General features: G+C 37.6%; 1 protein-coding gene across 1 annotated transcript in view; it reads left to right on the forward strand.

Moving 5' to 3' along the window:
• Positions 1-4,630: 4,630 nt before the first annotated feature.
• Positions 4,631-23,697, forward strand: part of NMU (neuromedin U) — a 29,163-nt gene continuing 10,096 nt past the window's right edge. Inside the window, exons 1-6 of the mRNA XM_031688110.2 lie at positions 4,631-4,819; positions 12,021-12,079; positions 17,758-17,805; positions 21,440-21,499; positions 22,898-22,927; positions 23,022-23,072. Of these exons, the coding sequence (XP_031543970.1) occupies positions 4,735-4,819; positions 12,021-12,079; positions 17,758-17,805; positions 21,440-21,499; positions 22,898-22,927; positions 23,022-23,072 (333 nt within the window). The 5' untranslated portion in view covers positions 4,631-4,734. The remainder of the gene's footprint in view (positions 4,820-12,020; positions 12,080-17,757; positions 17,806-21,439; positions 21,500-22,897; positions 22,928-23,021; positions 23,073-23,697) is intronic.

The following is a 23,697-nucleotide window of genomic DNA, read 5'->3' on the forward strand; positions in this document are numbered from 1 at the left end:
CTGTCCTGAAAAATTACAGCTAGTGACTATAGCATGGTGATTGATACAGACGTGTCTTAGGTGAATACCTTCACAAAGTTTGAGAAGAGGATTTTTCATAGTTACCAAGAACATCCAGGAATTAAATGACAATATTTGGATACTTCATGTCAAAAATAGACATATTTTTCTTATGCTAAATTGCATAGACTGCCACCATCCTTTGCAACAGGTCATTATTATTGTATCTTTTAAAAAGGAAGATTTATTTCTTTAAAAAAAATTGTGATATAATTGACATGCCATAAAATTCATCCTTTAAAAATGTAGAATTCAGTGGTTTTTAGTATATTCACATCACCACTCTCTAATTCGAGAATGATTTCATCATTCAGAAGGAACCCCCATACTTATTAACAGTCACTGTTCTCTTTCCACAGCCCCTGGAAACCACTAATCTATTTTCTGTCTCTATGGAGTTGCCTCTTCTGGGTATTATGTATAAATGGAATCATACAATATGTAGCCTTTTGTTTCTGGCTTCTTTCAGTAAGAGTAATGTTTTCAAGTTTCATCCCTGGGGCTCTTTTTTCACAGGATCTTTCCATGACTGGTTTCTTCTCATCTTTTAGGCCTCTTGTATCATCTCCCTCAGAGAGGCAACCCATGATAATCCTGTGTCAAGTACCTTACCCCCAATTCCCAGCCACCTTCTATTATTTCATTACCCTGTTTTACTTTCCTTGTAGCATTTACTACTATCTGAAAATCTTTTGTTAACTTGCTTACTATCTGCCTTTCCTTGAAAATCTGTCAGTTCCATGAAGGCAGAGACTTTAACGACTTGATCACTGCTACATGCCCAGCTTCTAGAAGGGAGCCTAGAAGGTGCTCAATTCATATTTGAAGGAATGCATGTCTATCTTGCCTAACCTCTAAATCTTCCAGCTCTTGCCCCTAGTCTCAGCTCCTAAAGCTGGATCTCTTTACATATTACTGGACTTTGCTATTGCCAACTGCTGCCTGACTGAGTTTCTGTCTATTGCTGACTCTCCCATTCTCCTGACGTTCAACCATCCTCCCCTTCCTAATGCTCTCTGTGATGACTTTTCTATTGTAAGCTAACATGTCTCACTGATTTGCAGGTCTATGTTCTAACTGAGACTTCATTTTTACAGGTTGTAAGCAGAAAGCAATGTCCAGTTGCCAATTTCCAAGAGATGAATAGGTGAGAAGAATCATCATGGTACCCAGAATCAAACTTTCAGTCTTGAACAGAGTAAGTGGAAATGCTTTAGATGCTGCACTACACCTGGGGGTATATACTGATGTATAATCTCAATTCAAATGAATGTGAACTTCTAAATGGAATATTTGAACAAAAGAAGACCTTTGGAATTAGCTTCCTTCTATTTAGTCATTTGTGGGATTCCCCAACCTTTGCTCCTAGTGTCTGTTTTCCCTCATTCCCCAATTCATCTCTTATCTGCAAGTTTTTCTTAACCAGTTCTGCAAAAATAATGACTCATATACAGTAAGTAAAGGAAAAGCCATGAATAGGGAGGAAATAATGGCTACACATTTAACCAACAAAAGCTCCAGATACGTAAAGCATTTCTATAATGGGTAAGAAGAAAACTAACAACCTAATGGGGAAAAATGAGCAAAAGAAACAAATGAACTGAAGATAAAACAATAATGCCAATACATTTGTGAAAAGATACTCAGCCCTATTAGCAGTGGACATTGCAAATTAAATCCACAATGAGATGCCACATCCACCAGACAGGCAAAGATTTTTGCAAGGATGTACAACAACGGAAACTTCACGCACTGCTGGTGGAGTGTAAATTGGAACAACACATTGGAAAACAATTTAGGGTTTAACTAGATTATCCCCTATGACCTAATAACTCTGCTGCTAGGGGTATAACTCAGAAAGCTCTCGCACATTTGTACCAAGGGCCATGTACAAGAACATCCAGAGCAGCCTGGTTTATGCAGGAAAAAACTTGTAATACATGAATCATTTCTTTTCTTGACCTGCTGGGGGTATAAAAAGCATCGAGCCCACTATTTCCAGGCTTCTCTGTTTTCACTGATGTCTCACCTGACATAGGCAGCTGAGACTAGTGATCTTTCAGTGTGCCTCCAGGAGACACAAGGAGGGCAATGGGAAGCCAGACCCCCCTCCACCTGCCCACATCCTTATGTCATTTACATCCTTTATATTACTCTTTTACTTCTTTGGGAATAAATCGAAGTACAAGAATTCTTGAATCAAATCTGTTCTCATCCATTCTTGAACCTGGACCAGACTCTATAATCTGGCCTTGCACACATGCTTCATGGATATAAAGAACTTAAAAGTGATAGCCATTATTTTTTCACTTTGCCTATCAGAGTTATTTTCTTGCCTCTCTGTATTTCTGATAGAGCACTATCCCAATAGGCCTTGTCATACAGCTATTTGAGTCTGGGTTTGGGGTCCTTTACCAAATTGTAATTTCCTCTATTTTTTTTTTTTTTTTGGTGGTGGTGGAGAGGAGATAATTAGGTTTGTTCATTTAATGGAGATACTGGGGATTGAACCCTGGACCTCATGCATGCTAGGCATGTACTCCGCTGCTCAGCTTTACTCTCCCCTGTAATTTCCTTTTGTTATTTGGTGCAGCATTTGGTGCTACTATGGAAAGCAGTATGGAGATTCCTTAAAAAACTAAAAAGAGATTTGTGATCTAGCAATACTATTCCTGGGCATGCATTCGGAGAAAACACTAATTGGAAAAGGTACATGCACCCCAGTGTTCATAGCAGCACTATTTACAATAGCCAAGACATGGAAGTATTCTAAATATCCATTAACAGATGAATGGATAAAGAAGATGTGGTGTGTGTGTGTGTGTGTGTGTGTGTGTGTGTGTGTGTGTGTGTAATGGAATACTACTCAGCCATAAAAAGAGTGAAATAATGCCATTTACAACAACATGGATGGACCTAGAGATTATCATACTAAGTGAAATAAGTCAGAGAAAGACAAATATCATATGATATCACTTATATGTGGAATCTAGAAAATGTTACAAATGAACTTATTTACAAAACAGAGACTCACAGACATAGAAAATAAACTTATGGTTACCAAAGGGGAAAGAGGGGGGAAGGATAAATTAGGATTGGGATTAGCAGATACAAACTACTATATGTAAAATAGGTGAACAACAAGATCCTACTGTATAACACAGAAAACTATATTCAATATCTTGTAATAACCTATAATGAAAAAGAATATATATGTGTATAACTGAATCACTCTACTGTACATTAGAAACTAACACAACATTATAAATCAACTATACTTCAAAAATATTGTCATTTCCTTTAGGAAGATTACTAAATGTTGTATCTTTGAGGACAAGCCTTGACTGCAGTGGATTGCATAGTTCATGTTTCGTACATTAAAGCCCCTAATTTAGAGAAGAAACACCTTCACAGAGTAGAATGGCCAGTGGTTCCCTCACATGATGATATCTTTGGGCAGATTGCCTATTATCTCTAAGCATGGTCAAAAGAGAATCATAATACTTACATCCCAGAGACGCCATGAATATTACATGAGATCGCATGGGAGAGTGCCTGACAAAAAGATGTCCCTTAAGAAATGTAAATGTGTTTCCTTCCTAACCTTTCCTCAGCATTCCTTTCAAAAGGGGGTCAGGTAAGTTTCATCTTCTTTCTTTCTGGAGATGGAAATTAAACCGGTATCAGCCAGTGTCCTGGAAGAGGCTGCCCGGGGCGGGGGTGGGGTGGGGGGTGGGGGGTGGATGTTTCCACTTAGGAAGGAAGGTTTGGGGAGGGATAAACAGGTTACCCTGGAAATCAGAATGCATCAATCAGCTAGGGAGTGACAGCAGGAGAAATGCATAGAAAAAGGAGTTGACTTGGAAATCCACAGGGCAGCCAAAGACCTTCTAGGACTGTTAGAAACGTGTGTGGTCAAGCCCCAGCCGTCCTTTCTTCCTGACCTTCTTTAACAGACAGCTGCATTCCTGGAAAGGCCTCAGACCTGGCAGGAATTTGGGGAACACCACCACCTCTGAACCAGTTTCGCTCTAACACGCCCCGGGCGTTGGGCTAGGGGCTGGGGGATTGGAGAGGGAACAGAACAGAAGTGCGTGGACAGAGGTGGCTACGGGAGCTGTGGGACAGGAGGCACCGCACAGTCTGTTGAGGTAGAGAAGGCTTCCCCGGGAGGGTGAAGAAGGGGCATCAGAGGCAGAGTGTCGCAACCACCAAGTTTGAAAACCGGGATCCCAGCCTCTTCAGGCCTCCTGGTTTGCCATCCCCATCCAGCTCCAAATCCTTCCAAAGAAGAGAATGGACTTGCATTGTTTTAATTCCATTCCCCTCTCTCTCAGGGCCCCTAGGGCTGGGAGACCGAAAAGGCGTGGTACCCTGAGTCAGAAACTTCTGCGTGGGGCGCGGGTCCAGCTGCGGGATGGGGCGGGGGCTGGCAGCGGGTAGGGAGTGACGCGAGGGAGGCCGGGGGCGGCGAGGTGACGCGCGTGGGGACCTCGCCGCCTCAGCCCACGTGTCCGCGAGATTTAAAAGTTGGCAGCGCGCAGGGCGGTCAGTCTGGCCGCCGAGCCGGGCGAGCAGCGCGCCAGGAACGCAGAGGCTCGGCTACAGCATCGCGTGGAGCGCGGGTCGGTGCAGCTCAGGGTCCCGGGCCCCCAGCCGCCAGCAGGAGCCAACATGCCGCGAGCAGCAAGGCAGGTGGCCGCTGCGTCCCCGCTCCTGCTACTCCTACTGCTCGCCTGTTGCGCGGGCCGCTGCCGAGGTAAGCGCACCTCGCGACTCCCGGGGCACCCGCGCCGCGGTCGCGTCCCGCGCCGCTTCTCCCTGCTGCGATCGCCGCCCTCCCTTTCTCATCTCTTCTCTTGGCTCCTGGTATTTGCCACCCCCTGGAGCTGCGGGGCCCTCCAGGTTCTCTCTCTTAACCAGGGGCGCGGTTCGCCACCCCGGGGCAGCCAGCGGCTCAGGTCCCAGTAGCCCGGCTTGAGCAAGGACCTGGGCCTGGCCGAAATCCCCAGGCTGGGCAGCCTTCAGTTGGTGGAAACTTGTAGAGCTCTCTCAACTAGGGATGTCCAGCTCTTGTAGCCCATTGGTAACGGGAATTAAAACAGTGAAAATTAAAATGTTTTTCCTTTGATTGCAATTACTGGATGGTGAAGCAAAACTAGAGCGAGGTTGATACCTCACCTGCTGAGCTTGGAAAGGGCTCAGCTTCCTTGGTGAGTAAGCTCCGGTTCTGTTCAGATAATCCTGAGCAGTAACAGGCCCCGTTGTAGCTTTCCAGTATTGATGGCGAAAGTGTAGGGTCTGTGGCTCATAGGTTTTCAGGCATTACATCAGGAAAAGGAGTAGAGACTTTCTTATCATACAGAGCCCAGGAAGCAAGTGTACAAGCCAGGCTTTCAGTCATTGCTACAGCTAAAACCACTAAAGGCAGATGCAGTTTGATAGCAGTAGGGACTTCCTGAACCTGGCTTAGAGGAGAGATGTGGGAAAAGCAAAATCAAGGACGGAAAGGGGTTTCTGAAGCCTGGGATTCAGGATAGAGCAGATACAATGTGTTCCAGTGGAGAGATCACTTCCCAGTTCTCTTAAGGTTACCTTTCCAGGTATCTCCAGGGGACCACCCTTTGCCTCCCAGCCCTGAGCCAGGGGCCCCTCTAGGGCCAGCCACTGCCCTACTAAGACCATGAATTTTCTAGCTTCGCAACAGGTTCTCTTAGCTTCCTTCGGCTCTACTGTCAGTGACATGATGGTGGGCTGACTGTTCAGAAGTTAGGGATTTGAAACCATAAGTGCAGGGACCTGGCAGAGCACTTAGACCATCCCTCAATTAGATGTGGGGAAACTGAAGATATATTTTCCCTAATGTACTTGTTTTTATTGCTGTCTTCTCACTGTTTTGATTTGCCCCTTTGCTTAAGGCTTTGGAGGTAGGGATGGGGGACCTCCCCTGCTTGAAAGGCAAGGTAATTTGGCTTTGAAATCTAAGCATTCAGAAGCTAGGAGACCTAAACCTTCTCCATCACATACCCAGCAGTAATACAACATGACATGCAAAGTAATGTTAATCTGTTTCAATTTTAAATCTGCTGTTGGTAAAATTATGATGGTAATAATTATCTACCTTATTAAGGAAACATAACTATAATTTTAAAAGTGGCTTTTTCTGTAAAGCAAATGTACTTTCTGTGCATGTTACATGCTATATGCCTGCAGTAATTTTTGTATCAGTGGACGATAACTGGTTTTTTGGGTGGTGGGGGAGACTTTCAGGCTGCTGGTGATTGAGCAGAAACTATGAAAAGCCAGAGCTAATGTCTAAAAAAGGTAAGTCTTGAGCTTTCTTTCTGAAAGAGCATGTCCGCCGGCCTACCAATCGTCTCATAAATATCCCCACTATTTCTCAAGCAAAGGGAGGAGATAACTCTTACCCTACACAGAGACCCTCTAGACTACTCCTTTGTGCCTTCTTTCCCCTTCAGACCTGCTCTTGGTACTAAAAAGTTAATTTTATCTCTCTAAAAATGTGATGAGGAGGAAAGAGGGTGAATTTACCCTCCTTTGATCTGCCCTGGTGATCTGCTTTAGTCCTGAGCCCCTAAAGATAGCACTGGGGGGTATGCATGACATGTATAAGCAAAGCTGGGAGATAATCTACCAAGATTAATCATTATGCAAGATGCAAATAGATGCATCGAAAAACAATAAAGCACATACCACAAAGCCAGAGGAAAATAAAATAGTGTCAATAAGTACAGATCTTTGGCAAAAATGAATTAGCAGAGTATGTACTAGCAATAAGATAAAGCCACCGAATCTGTGGCTGGAAACAGTTTGCTATTCAGAGAACATTAAAATAAAGAAGAAAATTTCCTAAAAGAGGGGCACATTTGGATATCTGCAACAAACCGTCACTTGATGTGTCCTGTGACAATTAAGTGATCAAATGTCCAAGACTAAATTAAGAAGTGTCTTCTCCTACTCAAGCCCCTGTTCATGGAATAATTCTTAAAATTCAGTCAGCAGTGACAATTTCTCACTTCCAAATCCTACGCTAGTTGAGTACTAGCAATGAGAAAAGGAAATTGGCACTTTTAGAATAATCGTCTGTTTTTCTTTCTCTTACATATAGTGTATTTACAGAAGCACACGTTCTCTATCCATATTATTTGTATCAGTTAAATTGCACAGTATAAGACTAAAGATTGCATTTTACTACGTAGTATGAAGTATAAATATCTTGAAACTGATCAGAAGCAGTGCAGCTTTGTGATGTAGAAGATAGTGGTGTTGTCTCTGACAGTATTTAGGAAAGCATCTCCTATTTGATGGTAGAGAGCCCACATCTAGGATATAATAAGAGGAAAAAAATCACATCAACTTTATAAATAACAAATAGAGAAAGGGGGATATTTTTTCCTTTGGATTTGGTCATAGGATATAAGTGGTTTTCTATAAATTATAGATAAACATTAAAATTTTTTGACATCTCTACGCTTTTTACCCTGATATTGTTTGCATGTTTTGTGTAAAAGCCACAAGGTACCCCTTTTGATTATATAAGTATCTGGATCTAGTTAGACATGATGACAATTTTGGTGTGGCCCATGCAAGCTTGGGGACATGGAAGGAGGCAAACTCTTAATGGTCTTGTCAAGGCAGTGTGGAGGTAGGAGATGACCAGGAGGAAAAAAAATATGAAATTATGTTCTTTAAACAGCTGTGCCCTGTCAAACAGAAATTAACAATGTTGTGATGAATGGAGAAATCAGAAGTACAAGCAATAAGTGGAATCCTTTGTATTTTTCCTTGCATCATAGTTAACTTTGGTTCTCTTAGATCAAATACTGCTCTCTCCCTCCATTCCTCTTTTTTTTTTTTAATTTTTCGAAGTTCACTCTTAGTAACAGCAGATGTGTAGTGCATCCAAGTTGTAAGGATTGGGCCTATGGCCTTTTAGATTTTTTTCATGAGAACAGTCGTATCCCTGTTTTGGAAATATTCAGACTTGTTAAAGAGCTTAGACCTAAAATGTTTGTTTGAGCTACCTAGTTCTGTCAAATACGAGGTATCCTCCGTTTCTTTCTAAAATGCAGTGCTAACTCCACTGGCTATTCAGTGTTATCCATGGACTAGCAGTATCTATAGCACCAGGGAGCTTGCTAGAAATGCAGACTCTTGGGGCTGTTCCCAGCTGACTGAATCAGAATCTCATTTAGAAGATCACCAGGTGTTTTGCATGAATATTTGAGAAGCACAGCTTTATCCCTTCCTGAAAACAAAATCAGCTCAGAGTGATATCCACCAGACAACAGTAACTTTGGGATATACATCTGTGCTAAGGTGAGAAATATATAATTGAGAAGTGTTTAAGATCATTTGTCCACCTTGAATAGCAGTCCCATGTAAGAGGATTCCAATCAATCAACTCTCTACCATGGACTACATGACTCCAGTAAGTGACTTCTAAGGCTGAGTACAGAAAATGTAGTTAAATACTATTAATATTATTAGAGCTTAGATTAAATAATAGTACAAATTTGTGAGAACTCAAGGCAAGACTTGACTGAAAGTGGTAGAATTAGGGTAAAAAAATCCATCAGGATTTGGATTCAGCCAGACCTGGTTTGTAGTCAGCTTCTGCTAAGTATGTATTTCCTGAGACAAATTACTTAATCCTTCATTCCTTCAGTTTCCTCATCTTTTTTTTTCTTTTTTTTAACATTTTTTATTGATTTATAATCATTTTACAATGTTGTGTCAAATTCCAATGTAGAGCACAATTTTTCAATTATACATGAACATATATATATTCATTGTCACATTCCTTTCTCTGTGAGCTACCATAAGATCTTGTATATATTTCCCTGTGCTCTAGAGTATAATCTTGTTTATCTATTCTACAGTTTTGAAATCCCGGTCTATCTCTTCCCACCCCCCACCCCCTTGGCAACTACAAGTCTGTATTCTATGTCTATGAATCTATTTCTGTTCCATATTTATGCTTTGTTTGTTGTTGTTGTTGTTGTTGTTTTTTAGATCCCACATATGAGTGATCTCATATGGTATTTTTCTTTCTCTTTCTGGCTTACTTCACTTAGAATGACATTCTCCAGGAGCATCCATGTTGCTGCAAATGGCATTATGTTGTCGGTTTTTATGGCTGAATAGTATTCCATTGTATAAATATATCACCTCTTCTTTATCCAGTCATCTGTTGATGGACATTTAGGCTGTTTCCATGTCTTGGCTATTGTAAATAGTGCTGCTATGAACATTGGGGTGCAGGTGTCATCCTGAAATAGGGTTCCTTCTGGATATAAGCCCAGGAGTGGGATTCCTGGGTCATATGTTAAGTGTATTCCTAGTCTTTTGAGGAATCTCCATACTGTTTTCCACAATGGCTACACCAAACTGCATTCCCACCAGCAGTGTAGGAGGGTTCCCCTTTCTCCACAGCCTCTCCAACATTTGTCCTTCGTGGACTTTTGAATGATGGCCATTCTGACTGGTGTGAGATGATACCTCATTGTAGTTTTGATTTGCATTTCTCTGATAATTAGTGATATTGAGCATTTTTTCATGTGCCTATTGATCATTTGTATGTCTTCCTTGGAGAATTGCTTGTTTAGGTCTTCTGCTCATTTTTGGATTGGGTTGTTTATTTTCTTCTTATTGAGTCGTATGAGCTGCTTATATATTCTGGAGATCAAGCCTTTGTCGGTTTCATTTGCAAAAATTTTTTCCCATTCCGTAGGTTGTCTTTTTGTTTTACTTCTGGTTTCCTTTGCTGTGCAGAAGCTTGTAAGTTTCATTAGGTCCCATTTGTTTATTCTTGCTTTTATTTCTTCTAGGAGAAAATTTTTGAAATGTATGTCAGATAATGTTTTGCCTATGTTTTCCTCTAGGAGGTTTATTGTATCTTGTCTTACATTTAAGTCTTTGATCCATTTTGAGTTGATTTTTGTGTATGGTGTAAGGGAGTGTTCTAGCTTTATTGTTTTACATGCTGCTGTCCAGTTTTCCCAACACCATTTGCTGAAGGGACTGTCTTTATTCCATTGTATATTCTTGCCTCCTTTGTCGAAGATTAGTTGACCAAAAGTTTGTGGGTTCATTTCTGGGCTCTCTATTCTGTTCCATTGGTCTGTATGTCTGTTTTTGTACCAATACTAGTTTCCTCATCTTAAAGTGGGAATAAGGAGAATAGCTATCTTAAAAGGCTGGTATGAAGGTTGAAGTGCCTGGTACCAATCAGTGTTAGCAGGTGCTGTCTTTATTTTTTAAAAGGTTCTCTAAGTCTGTTTTTTTAAGTATTTGATTTTACTGCATTTGAAATCTTAGACCTATTTACAGTCTTATTCTAAAGGATGTTTTCTTGATTTTAGTAAACGCAAGTGTATACATATAAGAAAATAAATAGTAATTGCATTAATATTTATAATTTATGTAGTGTGAATTAGAAAATTAAACCGATGAAGAAAATGTTGTTTTTAGAGGATGTTAAGTAGTTAACGTTTTATTTCAACAATAACTAAGGCCTTAAGAAGTTATTCTTTTTAAAAAGATCTTTATTGAGATATAGTTTATGATACATACATGTATACATGTATTATAAACTATATCTGTTTTAAGTATACAACTCAGTGATTTTTAAGTTGATTTAAAGAGTTGAGCAGCCATTTGCCTGTGATGACTATGGTGAACACTGCTGTGTGGTGTATTTGAAAGTTAAGGCAGGAGATCCTGAGAGTTCCCATCACAAAGAAAAGAAACTTTTTTTTTCTTTTTTTGTATCGATATGAGATGACAGATGTTAACTAAATTTATTGTGTATCATTTCACAATATAAGTCAAATCATTATGCTCTAAACCTTAAACTTACACAGTGCTGTATGTCAGTTACATCTCTGTAAAATTGGGAAGAAAAAAACAGAAGAAAAAAAAAGATCCTCACTCATCAGAGTTAACATGCTATAACATCATACCATTTAAATAAATTTTACCTGATACTTCATCATCCAAATTCTATTTCAGGATCACATTCTGAATACCCTAGAGGCATTGTCTTACTTAAAAAATGTTATTTCAATTAGTTGAATACCATTCTTTACAAGATTTAAGTCAAACCAGGGTGAGCACTAAATCCAAACCAAAAAAATATGTCTATAATAAATTTTTGCTCCTGCATTATTTATTCATAATAGCATAGGTGACTCTTCAAGCATTCTGAATTAAGTAGAATTGATTTATCACTTTTTTATGCTCTGTTGTACAAACCTTTTTGTACTTTTACTTCTCCTTAATAAATACAATATTGATTCATTTCCACCCAAAAAAAAGAAAAAAGAAAGAAATGTGCAGCTATCACAACAGTACAATTTTCCATTATCCCCAAAAGGTCTGTTTTGTCCATTTGCAGTTAATCCCCACTCCTACCCCCAGCCCCAAGCAACCACTAATCTTTCTAGCACTATAGATTTGCTTTCTCTGGGCATTCCATGTAAATAGCTTCCTACAGTAGTTGATCTTTTGCTTCTAGCTTATTTGATTTAGCATGATATGTCTGAGATTCATCTCTGTTGCAGCATATATCAGTAGTTCATTCCTTTTTATGGCCAGTAATTTCCAATTGTGTGTTTATCTGTTTATAGATGACGGACATTTGGATTGTTTCCACTTTGGGGCTATTGTGAATAATGCTGCTTTGCACATTCATGTACAAGTTTTTGTGTAGACATAGAAGTAATTCACTCTTGAGAGTAATGTTAATAAGGCTTATTTAGTAATTATGTCTCCTTATTCTAAGTCAAATGCTGAAATACCTAGTGGAAATAAGAGGGTAGAAAAAACAGTGAAAACAGTGAAAATGAGAAATATCATCCAAAATTGAGTTGTATGTAAATATGTAATTTTAGAAGAAATACTGTAAAATTAACATGTGAGTAAAACTTTATTTTTAGGTGCTCCAATATTACCTCAAGGATTACAGCCTGAACAAGAACTACGATTGTGGAATGAGGTAAAGAATTATTCTTACACAAATTAGTGTAAACTTTATCTTTGAAATTATCATGGTAAAATGAAATAATACAATTTAGCTTTGGGACAACTTTGATTTTACTAACATTCTGATATCATAATATTCATAATTACTTTTAAGGAAAGATAAAAAGGAAACAAAAATATAGTAAATGGTAAAGTTAGATGGAAGAAATAAGTCCTAATAATAGAGTAATTACAATAAATGTGAATGTGCTAAAATACACTACTTAAAAGATAGATTCCCAGACTGAATTCTTTAAAAAGATCCAGCAATATAGTCTCTGTAAGAGTCACACTTAAAACAGAAAACAAGAAAATGTAAGCATAAAAGAATGGAACATGATGTACCGAGCAAATATGATCTGCAAGAAAATTGGAGTAGCAGTCTTAATATCTGATAAAATGAAATTCAAATAAACAAACCACTGTATCAGGCAAAGTGGTGTCTTATATGATGATAAATTACTACAGAGCAAAAAGATACAACCATCATTAATATATATTAACAAAACAACTTCAAAATTTATTCAACAATTGATAGAACTTCAAGGAAAAATAGATAAATGAATATTTATAGATGGAGATTTTAATATACCTCCCTCCAAACTGATAGTTAAAGCAAGTAACACACAGGTAGATATAACAAAGACCTAACAATACAATTAATAAATTTGAGCTATTAGAAATATTTTTTAAAACCTGCGCTAAATAGTATGAATATTGATTTTGAGTATAATTGGAGCATTAAAAAAATAGATTGTGTCTTAGAAGACAAAGAAAGTTTTCATAAGTTAGAAAGAATCTATTTTATATGTTTTCCAATCATAATGTTTTTCTCCATAAAGCTATTATATATTGTTGGTTAGGTTAATTCCTAAATTCTTACAGTTTTTGTTGCCATGGTGTAAGAATTTAGGAATTAACCTAACCAACAATATACAATAGCTTTATGGAGAAAAACATTGAATTTTAATAAAGAAAATAGAAGATGATGTGATTATATGAAGAGACATTCTTTGCTCTTGCATGGAACAGTTAATTTAATGTAATAAAAATACCAATTTTCCTCCAAATTAGTCAATTAAATCCCATAAAAGTCAATGCAATCCCAATCAGAATTCCACTCAATTTTAAAAAGAAACTTCATAAATTTAACCTAAAATTGATATGGAAAAATAAAAGGTTACAAATAGCTAAGGAAATTTTAAATGTAAAGAGCTAAGAAAGGAAACTTGCCCTACCAGATATCAAGAGGTACTGTAATAGTAATAAAAAAGTATGGTAGTGGCCATACAAGAACAGACAAATGAACCAATGGAACCAAGATGAGAGCTTGGAGAGTTAGGCAGACACTGGCAGTGCACTGTCACATCCTTTTGTCGTGCTCTCCGTGGCACTCCAAACTCACTGTTTCTCTTTGCAACTGTGACTCTGCCTGCTTGGCCTGTGGTTGGGGTAAACCAGAAGTGCCAGGGAGCAAATGCCCCCACCACTGAGAACAGCCTAACTTAGCTGCCTCCTGCCTCAGTTGGGATAACTCTGAGTTGTATTCTGCATTGACTCCCAGTGTTCCCTGGACGGATTGATCTCAGTTACCAGTGGTGGTAACCTGCTTGATAATGTACCCTTTATTGGATTCCTTGTCTTCCCTGCTTCACTTCTCCATTCTTCTACCAGTGTTTTTTGGGTCATCTTGGAAATAATCTACTCATATCCACATCCTTATCTCAAGGTCTGTTTCTGGGTTAACCCCACCTAAGACAGAAATGCATGTACACATAAACTTAACTCACAATAGAAATAACACAAAAATTCAGAGGGAAAAGGACAGATTATTGGGCAAATGTAGGTTGAGAAGCTGGCTTACTATGTGGGGAAGAATAAAACTAACACCCCATACAAAAGTAGGCTCTAGGTGGATTAAAGATCTAAACATACAGGGTAAAAATATAGATTTAATAGAAAATATCTTTTCTGTTAGAAAAATATTGTTGAGAGCTAGGAGCAGGGAAATAAAATAAAATTTGTTATAAATTATAAAAACAAAAACCTGATGAATTGAATTACAGTAAAAGTAAATATTTCTTTCAACAAAGGACTCCACTGAAAAAGATAAGAGCCTTTGAAAAGATATTGACAATGTCTAAAACTGATAAGAGATTAGTTTCTAGGATATCTAAGACATTCTATTAAACTGATTGGATAAAGACAAAAATCCAAAGTAAAAATATTCAAAGAATAGAACAGACAATTTATAAAACAGGAAACCTAAAAGGCCAGCAAGTATCTAAAGAGACACTCAAATTCTTTGGTAACAATGAAATGAAAATTAAGACAACAACAAAGTGTCATTTTCTACCTGTTGGACTGGTAAAAAAATTGAAATCTGGATAATGGCAAATGTCAGCAAGGATAGGGGGTGTATGAATTCTCATCGTTGCTGATGAGAGAGTCAACTGGTGAAGCCATCTGGAATGCCACCCAGATACCCCTATGGTCTAGCACTCCCTCTCCTGGGAACATAGCACAAATATATTCACCTACAAATCCATATGTGGAGGACAGATACAAGGAGGTAATGGAAAGAATTAGAGGGAACCTGGCTGCCTATCACTGGGAAGTGGGTAGGCAACATGTGGTGGGTACACATTATAAAGTACTCCATGGCAGTTAGGGACAACATACTAGATGTGTCCAGAAGCATGGATAGATCTCAAAGTATAGTGTTAAGTTGAAAAAAGTAAGAAAAATACCATCCATGCACACAGTACAGATTTTGCAAGAACATAAATGGAGGATACACATCAAATACATTAGAAGAGTTGCCTGTGGGAGGATGGAATAGGAGCAGGAAATGAAAATAGAAAAGAATGAGTAAATGAAACAAGTCCAATCATGAAAGCAAGCTCTGAACTGAGGAGAATACCCTTTGTACCTAAGCCATCCCTAACAAGACCATAAGGGAATAGATAAGATCCATGATAAGGGCCAAGTACTGAGTCTTTAATAGCATTGAATTTCGTAAAGTCAACGTTAAGGGTCTCTGCCTTGGTATATCACAGTACATCCTAGAAATATATAAGCAGGACAAACAATAATTTAGAGAACAGATATTAATGTAGAATATAGAAATGTAATAGAATACAGAAACATTTTATTTTAGCTTGACATTAATTTTAATTATTAGTTTTAATAATTTCAATCTTATTTAAATTATTAAATTATTAATAATTATATTTATAAATAATTTATATTTATTATTACAATATTTATAATAATAAATTATATTTATTATTTATACTTATAAATTATAGTTGTTATTTATATTTATGAATTATTAAATTATTTATAAATAAATAATTATTGAAATAATAAAGTATTGATAACTGAGTGTATTTATTAAAATTATTAATTTTAATAATTTTAACGTTAAAATAGATTTTGACATTTACTTTAGCTCTATTTCTTTGGAAAGTCTTTGAAAAAACTTTTAGATGATAATTCTGGGGAAAGAAAACTCAAAGTTGTAAAAGCACTGGAAATTCTTTTCTAGAAAAAGATATTAAAAGAAGTTAAGATGCTAAGAACATAGAGTTAAGCTTTCTGCTAGAGGTTTTTAAAATTACGAATGTATTCAAACACTAGAAATACATACTTTTCAGTCCGTGTGCAGAGACCTAACCACTTTGGAATAGATTCATCAATGGACTCTGCAGAGTTCTCAAAAGCAGTTAGCGGCACTTAAAGCCATTAGGGCCATAAGCTGAGTAAAAGGAACAAGGCCTCATCCAAAGGAAAAGTGGGTGAGTGGTACTGCCGTGCCTTTTAAAGAAAGGAGAACAAAAGCCGAAAAGTTTTGCAGTTACCTCCTAATTTTTCTAATTGGTGTTTTTTTATTCTGATGTTTTTATTCAAGCAATAGTGATGTGCTGATTAGTGAGCCTAGAGGTTCAAGGGTTTGCTGTTTTTGGACACAGCCACTTCACACAGATGGGCAGCCTGGGCTGGGGGTGGACAGCTCTCCCCTGGAGCATGTAATGTCTTACCTAAACATCACAAAATTTCGGGAGGGAGCACTCCCTCCGACCTACTAAAGCAAAATAAACTGCATTTGGCAGTGATATATTAAGCACTGGTCACAATACAAAGCTTAGAAGTGGGGGAGCTATGAGGGAGAACCCTTTTTTTTTTCAGTAGGTAAAAGACTAAATTCCTGATGGTAAAATGGAAGTAGAAATGAGTGTAAAAATGTCATATTCTCAGACTTGTAAGGCAGTATATAGTCAAACAGATTCACTAATTTTTTTGTGTAACATAAAAGACTGAAAACTTTTTTAATTAAAAAGTATTTCCTAGGGCTGTAGCTATTGGGGAGTTTCATTACCTGTTATGGTGTTTTTGACTTTCCCCTCTCAAATGACTTCTTTTTAAATTTTTTACCCCCCCAAACTCAATGCAATTTAATTAAAGAATATTTATTGAACACTTTTTTGGGCAAGTTAGATAGCCCCCACCCTCAAGAAGTTCACTGCATGAGTGTGTGTGTGTGTGTGTCTGAATCCATGATTCTGGGTTTGTGTGGCATGGAAGAGGGAGCAGGAGGGTGGAAACAAGGGACAAGCAGAATAAAACAATTCCCTAAATATCTGTGATATATAGAGAAGACGACAAGTTCTGTGAGTGTAAAAAGGAGACAAAAACTTATGCTCTTCTACTAAATTAGAGAATCATTTATTTTAGTTCGTGTTCGACTTGGAAACAGTAAGGAGCTTGAGAATTATGACTGAAGAGTACAATTACCCCCCTTCAGTTTGGTGTGAGAATGGAAATTAAATGAAACTGATCAACAAAGAATTGTGGAACTAGAAGGGGGCCCCTGAGATGTTATGCCATAAACAGGACTCAGCCTAAATCATCCCAGACAGATAAGACTCAGTACCATTTTAAAAGGCCACCAAAGAAATAAATACCATAAATAACTCCAGACATCCAGCTTAGTGCTTAATGTCTCAGCACAGTTTTTAATGATGAATATAAATCTCTCATACTACTGGCTTTCAAGTTTTCTTTTCAGGATAAAGGCTGATAACAGCTGGTTGCCAACCGTAATTCAATAAACCTTCATTGCAAAATAGAACTGTTTTCTAAAGCTGGCTCCTTGGTTGAGAACTGGAAGATGCCCCATTGTTATGTAAGAGTTCTTATGGTGTGCTAGTTGTCATTTCCCATGTATGCTAGTATCATGTTAATTTCAATGGTGTGATTACATCTCTGTGTTGTAAAGGACCACGATTGCAGGGTGCTGCTTAATTTTGAGGCCATTCTTTGGTCACTACTCACATTTCTCAGGCTGAATTGTATCAGAAGCTTTTCCCTCTCAATGTTTGAAGCATCCTTATACTTGCTCTCTGATGATCCCTACTGACTACTAGTGGAGGCAGGTACCCCTGTGGCTGTGGGCAAATGTTGGGGAAATCCCAATTCTAGGACTTCCTTCAAAAGTTAAGACTCTTCTCTCCCAAATCCAGAGTCCTGAACTGTCATGGAATTTCAGTTAATGTTACATATGTAACTTGACTTTGTAAGATCTGCTTTCCATTTTTTGCTGTCTTCTGTGTGTTTCCAAGATGTAACTGGCATTGTTGTTTTCTACAGATAGGTGATGCTTGTTCGTCTTTCCTGTCCATGGGTTCTCAGCCTCAGGTAATTCCAAATGGCGGTGTTCCGTAGTGACGTAAGCATTTCTGTAGTGCTGAAATACTATGTTTCTCCCTTTGGACCTGTCATTATTTTATAGGCCTATTAAAACATGTCAGCATATTAGAAATTATTATATCATCTGCAGGTAGTTATCAGTGCTGTGAGTTTCTGTTGTAAAGTGCTAGGCTTTTATCTTTAAGTAAAATAGGTTTGCAGGTAATATACACATATTTTGAAAATTAAAGTACTAATTTCAAAATCAAATTCTGTGTTAGATTAAAAATAATGTATCTTCTGCTGTATTTGGGGAGCTAATATCCTATCCCTCAACTGAGTTTGAAACCTATGGAGAGATGAACTTACAGAGTTAGACTTATGGAGAGCAAAGTATTGTAACTAACGTCAGTTTATGAGTGTGGTCTTAGATCTGATGCCAAGTGTGTTTGTTAAATCTACCCCTAAAATTAAACTGAGATTGGACTGTGACTCAAGCCTCCTGCCAGAATCAGGTTGTCTGCCACAGGGCAGAGACCAGGCAAGGACAACCGGCCAGAGAGCTGGCTCCCTAAGAGGACAGGGCCGAACAACAGAGCATGCCCTGCTTCCTCCTCCCAGGCATCTGTCAGGTAACTCACTCCTCTCCCCACAGGAAAGGGTGAAGAGAGGGTTGGGGAGGGAGGGATGCCTGTACATGGGAACACAGGGCCTGGGAACTAAGTGTCCCCCTTACACCGTCTCTACTGGACGCAGCTGCTTCTGTCTGCAGTTCTCTCTCTGAGTGCAGGTATAGCAGAGTTAGCCTTAAGTGTCTTCACTTTCTTAATCAGTATCACTAGCCTCCTGGACAGAGAAGAGGGCTCAGCAGAGGCTCCTGGCTCAGCCTCTTCCAGCACAGTCAGCTGTGTGCCTGGGTGTAACCCCTGCGTGGTCTGGCCAGGGTGCAGTGCCTGTGCTTTACGTAGTCCCTCCAGAAAGTCATCCTGGCTGGGGTGGAGAAGCAGCCTTGAACAGTGCTGTGTTTTTCCCTCCTCAACCAGTTCCTTAGCCTGCAGAGGATCACGTGCAGCAAGCTAGAGGCATTAGATGGAAAAGCATGACCAGGATCACAACAGATGACATTTAGGAATAATATTTCAAATTGCTCGAGGAGTGTCAATGGATCCATACCATGTGATGGATATTAATCAGCATACAAGCTTTTGCATTGTACTTAAAATTCTGGAATGCCTTTAGATAGAATCAGTTTTATGTCTGCAGTACTAAAAGGATGAATTTTAAAGCACTCATCTAAACACCATCAAGATAAACTAAGGTTTTATTGGATTTGGAGGCTGTGCACCTTTTGAGGAGAACTTAGTAATTCACTCTGAAATTTTTTACAGTAACTGATACATTTTAAAAAATCATTAATTTTCACATTAACTATTATTTTATTATGTATGTGATTATCTGAACAGTTCTTCAAAACACTTTTACCAAATAGAAAAGAAAGGATCTTTAAAAGGTCCACAGATAAAAAACAAAATATTAAAAATCTTACATGAGAAAAATCTTCAAAGAATAGTTGTAGCTCAGTGAATAATGGCTTCAAGTAAAGAGTTTCTGGGAAAATGCAATTTGTTTTGAAATTTATTCTGTCAGACTTCAGTTTTGTTGGCAAGCCTCATCTAGCTTAGAGGCTGTTTTCTAAGGAGACATTCATGTATCTGAATGTATTCTTCTTCAAAGAGACACATGACATTCAGTCAATATTTTCTTTTGATTGTTTTATATGTTGCAACATTTCTAGATGGACAATAAAAGGAAGTTTTGGGAATTTATTTCCAGATTTTGTGGGGTAACCTGCATACCCAACCCTGAAGGGAAAAAGAGAGAAAGGATGTATCAGTGTTCACACTCTACTGTTTTTTTCTCATCTAACTCCCAACCGTGGGCTTACAGTCTATACCAGTACAACACAGGGATGCCTATAGGTCAGACAGCCCAGCTGTGTGTGATAGTGGGCAAGTGACAGAACCTCACTCCTTTGTGTATGAGAATAACAATTCCCATCCTGTATACCTGTGTTTTCAAAACAAAATGCGAATTATGTATAAGAAAGTGTTTTATAATTTATTGAAAGACTACATAAATATGAAGAACCCCATTTAATGTTATTATTAAATAGTCCAACAATTTGCGTGGCAGGCAAACAAATAGGAGAGAAAAAAGCAGGCCTCTGACGTGCTGGGAAGGATGCTCAGAGAAGCTGCTTCATGACTGCAACTGTATCCATAAACTACAGCCAAACCTCTTAAACATGTGCTGTTGTTCAAAGGGTGAGGATATTGGTAGCCCTGAACAATCCTTTATGACATGTCTTCTGGGTTAAGAGGAACTGCAGCTGTAAATCAAGCTTTACTGGTCAGGCATTTTTTAATGCTACTGTTGTTAACTAATTGCTCAGTAAGTGGCACTGTGCTAAGAGCTTTACCTACATCTAATCCTTTCAAGAATTCTGCATTGATGTTGTCATGCCCAATTTATGGCTGAAGAAACTGAAGGTTGGAGAGGTTAGTTAACCAGCCCGAGGAAGGTAACACAGCTAATAAAGAGTAGACATGGAATTTGTACTGCTTTAGAGTTGCAGGCTGCTCAACTCCCTAGATACCATCCATGTCTCCCCCCCAGCCCCTCCCCCATACTGTTTCAGCTCCTCATTGCTTCCAATATGCATTTGCTAAATAATCAATTGTTTACGGTGCCAGTGCAAATTTTTGCCAGTGAATTCTGTGCAAAGCAGGTCTCGCCCCTGCTTGTCCATTTGTGCTTCTCCTCACCACACCCAGTTGGCTTCTAATCACGGGAGCCCTGCCCTGCTTCTGTGCTTGGATGCTTTGAAAAACCTGATCCTGTGGTGTACAGTCAGCAGCCTGGAAGGGTGGGAACTCAGATTAGGCGCACTGTGCTCAGCTTCTTCCCCTCCAAACTCCCATTGTTAGCATGCAATTGCAGGATTTTCAAATTAGCCAGTAAGAGTAACATTTGGTGAGGCTCACAGCCTTGGCGTGTAGATTCAGACTTTGCTACAAGCTGGGAAGAGTAATCCCTCTTTTGGGGTTGCCCTAGTTACTCTCAGTCATAGAGTTTCATAGAATTTTAGGAAATACTAAGAATGTTGTAACTGGACCCCACAGTGAAAGCCTTTTTTTAAAGTGCTCATTTAGTTATTTTTTAAATTTTTACTCTTTTTTTTGAGGAGGGGGATAATTAGATGTTATTTTTTCAATTTTATTTTAATAGAGGTACTGGGGATTGATTCCAAGACTTCGTGCATGCTAAACACGCACTCTACCACTGAGCTATACCCACCCCCCAGCGCCTCCCTGATCCCCCTCCCTGCCCAGTGGAAGCCATAATCAGTGCATATATACAATACATAACTTTTTTTTTCCTGATTGGAAAGAAGGTTTTACTTTTAGGAGCCAAGTTTTTATTGTGAGGGAAATCAAGGGATTCCAACAGTTTCAATAGGCCACAAGGATTCTATTTTGGGTGGTTGGAATATCCTTGGGATCCTAACATTTCATGATTAAATCTTCTATGCAAATGTTGTTAAAGCAGAAGCATTGCCTATTTACCTTCTAATTTCCATTAGGCATCCAATGCATTGGAGGAGCTCTGCTTCACAATTATGCGGATTCTACCAAAGCCCCAGGTAAGGTTCAAAGAGTGTTTAATTGTAGGCAAAAAAAAAAATTGTTCAGTGATATCTTGGAATGCCTCCTGGAAGAAAATATTTAGAAAAGCATGCCAAGAGGAGCTAGAAGAGCATAAACTGACTTTGGATAAGAAACAAATACTTCATTTTCTCTGATGCCTGAGAATTTAGAATCATATTAATGGAGTTTGCAATCATCTAATTGGAAAATCACATGTTGCCCTGAAGTATAAGATGTGTTCTAGTTCTGATGAGGGAAATTTGGGGTCATTTTGGCTCTTTTTCTTTCCCTGATTCATACTACAGCTGGAGCACAGACACATTTTTCTAAGCTGGGAGGTTGGGACAATGTACTTTGTCAGAGAGGACATTGAGAATGCAAAAAAAGCAGACAATATCATCAATGTCAGGAAAATTATATTTTTCCTGTGATGTCTTGGTTTTTTATTAAAATTATTATTTGATTTTTCTGGAAGAACTTTTTGTCTTGAAGTGAGGCTATAGTATGGGAACTTGAAAAATGGCATAATGTACCTCAGTTTATATTCTGTATCTTATAGGTGAGCTTGTTTTAAAACTCCCTTATTAAAAATAAGAACCACAGGTTTAGAAGTATATTTTTAATTAGCAATGTAATCTATGATCACTGGTACATTCTGACTTCCATACTTTCATGTACAGTAATTCTAAGAAAACAGAATATTTTGAAAGCATGTTTTCTGAAACAAAATGTGTTTACAACTGTATTTTTTTCTGATGTTTTAAATGATGACACTTTCCAAAACACTTAATTGACTTTTTTCCTAATTAAGATAAAACAAATGACAATGGTGTTTATCCATGAGTTTCATTTTATATTAAAAGCAAATGAGAACAAAAAAGAACAGCAAAGAAATGAATGATATGTCTCATTCTTTAAGTCAGATTTTTGGAGGGAGAGAGGAATGTAGAAAAGTTTGTTAAAGAAAGCAAAAACAACCCATAATCTTATTACTTAGTGATAACAACTACAAATATTTTGATATAATTCCTTCTAGTCTTTTTTCTCTGAATATTCTATCATGCGATTATATTAGAATTTCCCATTCTACCACTACTGAACATTTAGGCTGTTTCCAATTTTTTTACTCTTATGAATAATGCTGTAGTAAAGATCTTCATTCATACTTTTATTTATAAACAGTTTTTAATTAATTGCCCATTTATTTTTAGAGCAATATATGCTTAACCAATTTCAGTCCTATATATTATACATTACATATGTGTCACATGTTTTAGAAATTATATAATAAATCTTAAAATTTTATACTATATATTTGTAATATATATACACAATATCTCTTTATGATTTTATAATATAATATAATGATATTTATATATCTCCATTTTTAACAGGAAACAGATGAAAAAGATAATACCAAAAGGGTAAAGTGATTTTCATAAATATATACATTAAAAAATAATAAAGGAAACCACTAATCATCTATAGTAAAACTCACTACTTTTTTTTTTTTAACAGTTCTTATTTCATTATTCAAAGACACGAAAATTGGGCAATTCAAATGTTGTGGTAAGTTGTAAAATTACTTCTTATCAGTAATCACTAGTATTTTTTTTTAAATCCTGTTTCTGTACTTTCTCTCTTAAAGGTAGATCAAAATTCATGTTTTTTCTTAAAAAGTGGATGGATGAACAAATGGAATGCAATATGTATTATACATTTACTTTATATCTCAATAACTACAAATACATTAAATTCATTTATTCATTCAACAGTTATTTACTGAGTATCTACTGTGTGCCAAGCACAATTCCAAGTGCTAGAAATATAGCAGTAAATGTCATGGAATTTACATTTTAGAGGCAAAAAAGCAGATGATTAAGTAAGACAAATGTTTTGGATAGCGATTAGTGCAAGGGAAAAATATTTATCCAAAGTCATTATAAGAATTATTTTAAAAGATGATTGTCAAAAATGTAAGTAAATATAACAAGAAGTATCCACTTGTATTCCTAGGAGCTCCTTCTTTGTAACTAGGCATTTAATTTGAGAATTTATTCTCTAAAATTAGCCAGATAGCAATAACCTGAATTCAGTTCACTTCTAAATTGTGTGGTTTTAGTGGTAGTTTTTCTTTTTATATTCATAGATTTAAAAAATACTTAGCAACCTACTTTGCTGTTTCAACCTAGAA

This window comes from Vicugna pacos, chromosome 2 (assembly GCF_048564905.1).
Source record: "Vicugna pacos chromosome 2, VicPac4, whole genome shotgun sequence".
Taxonomy (NCBI): domain Eukaryota; kingdom Metazoa; phylum Chordata; class Mammalia; order Artiodactyla; family Camelidae; genus Vicugna; species Vicugna pacos.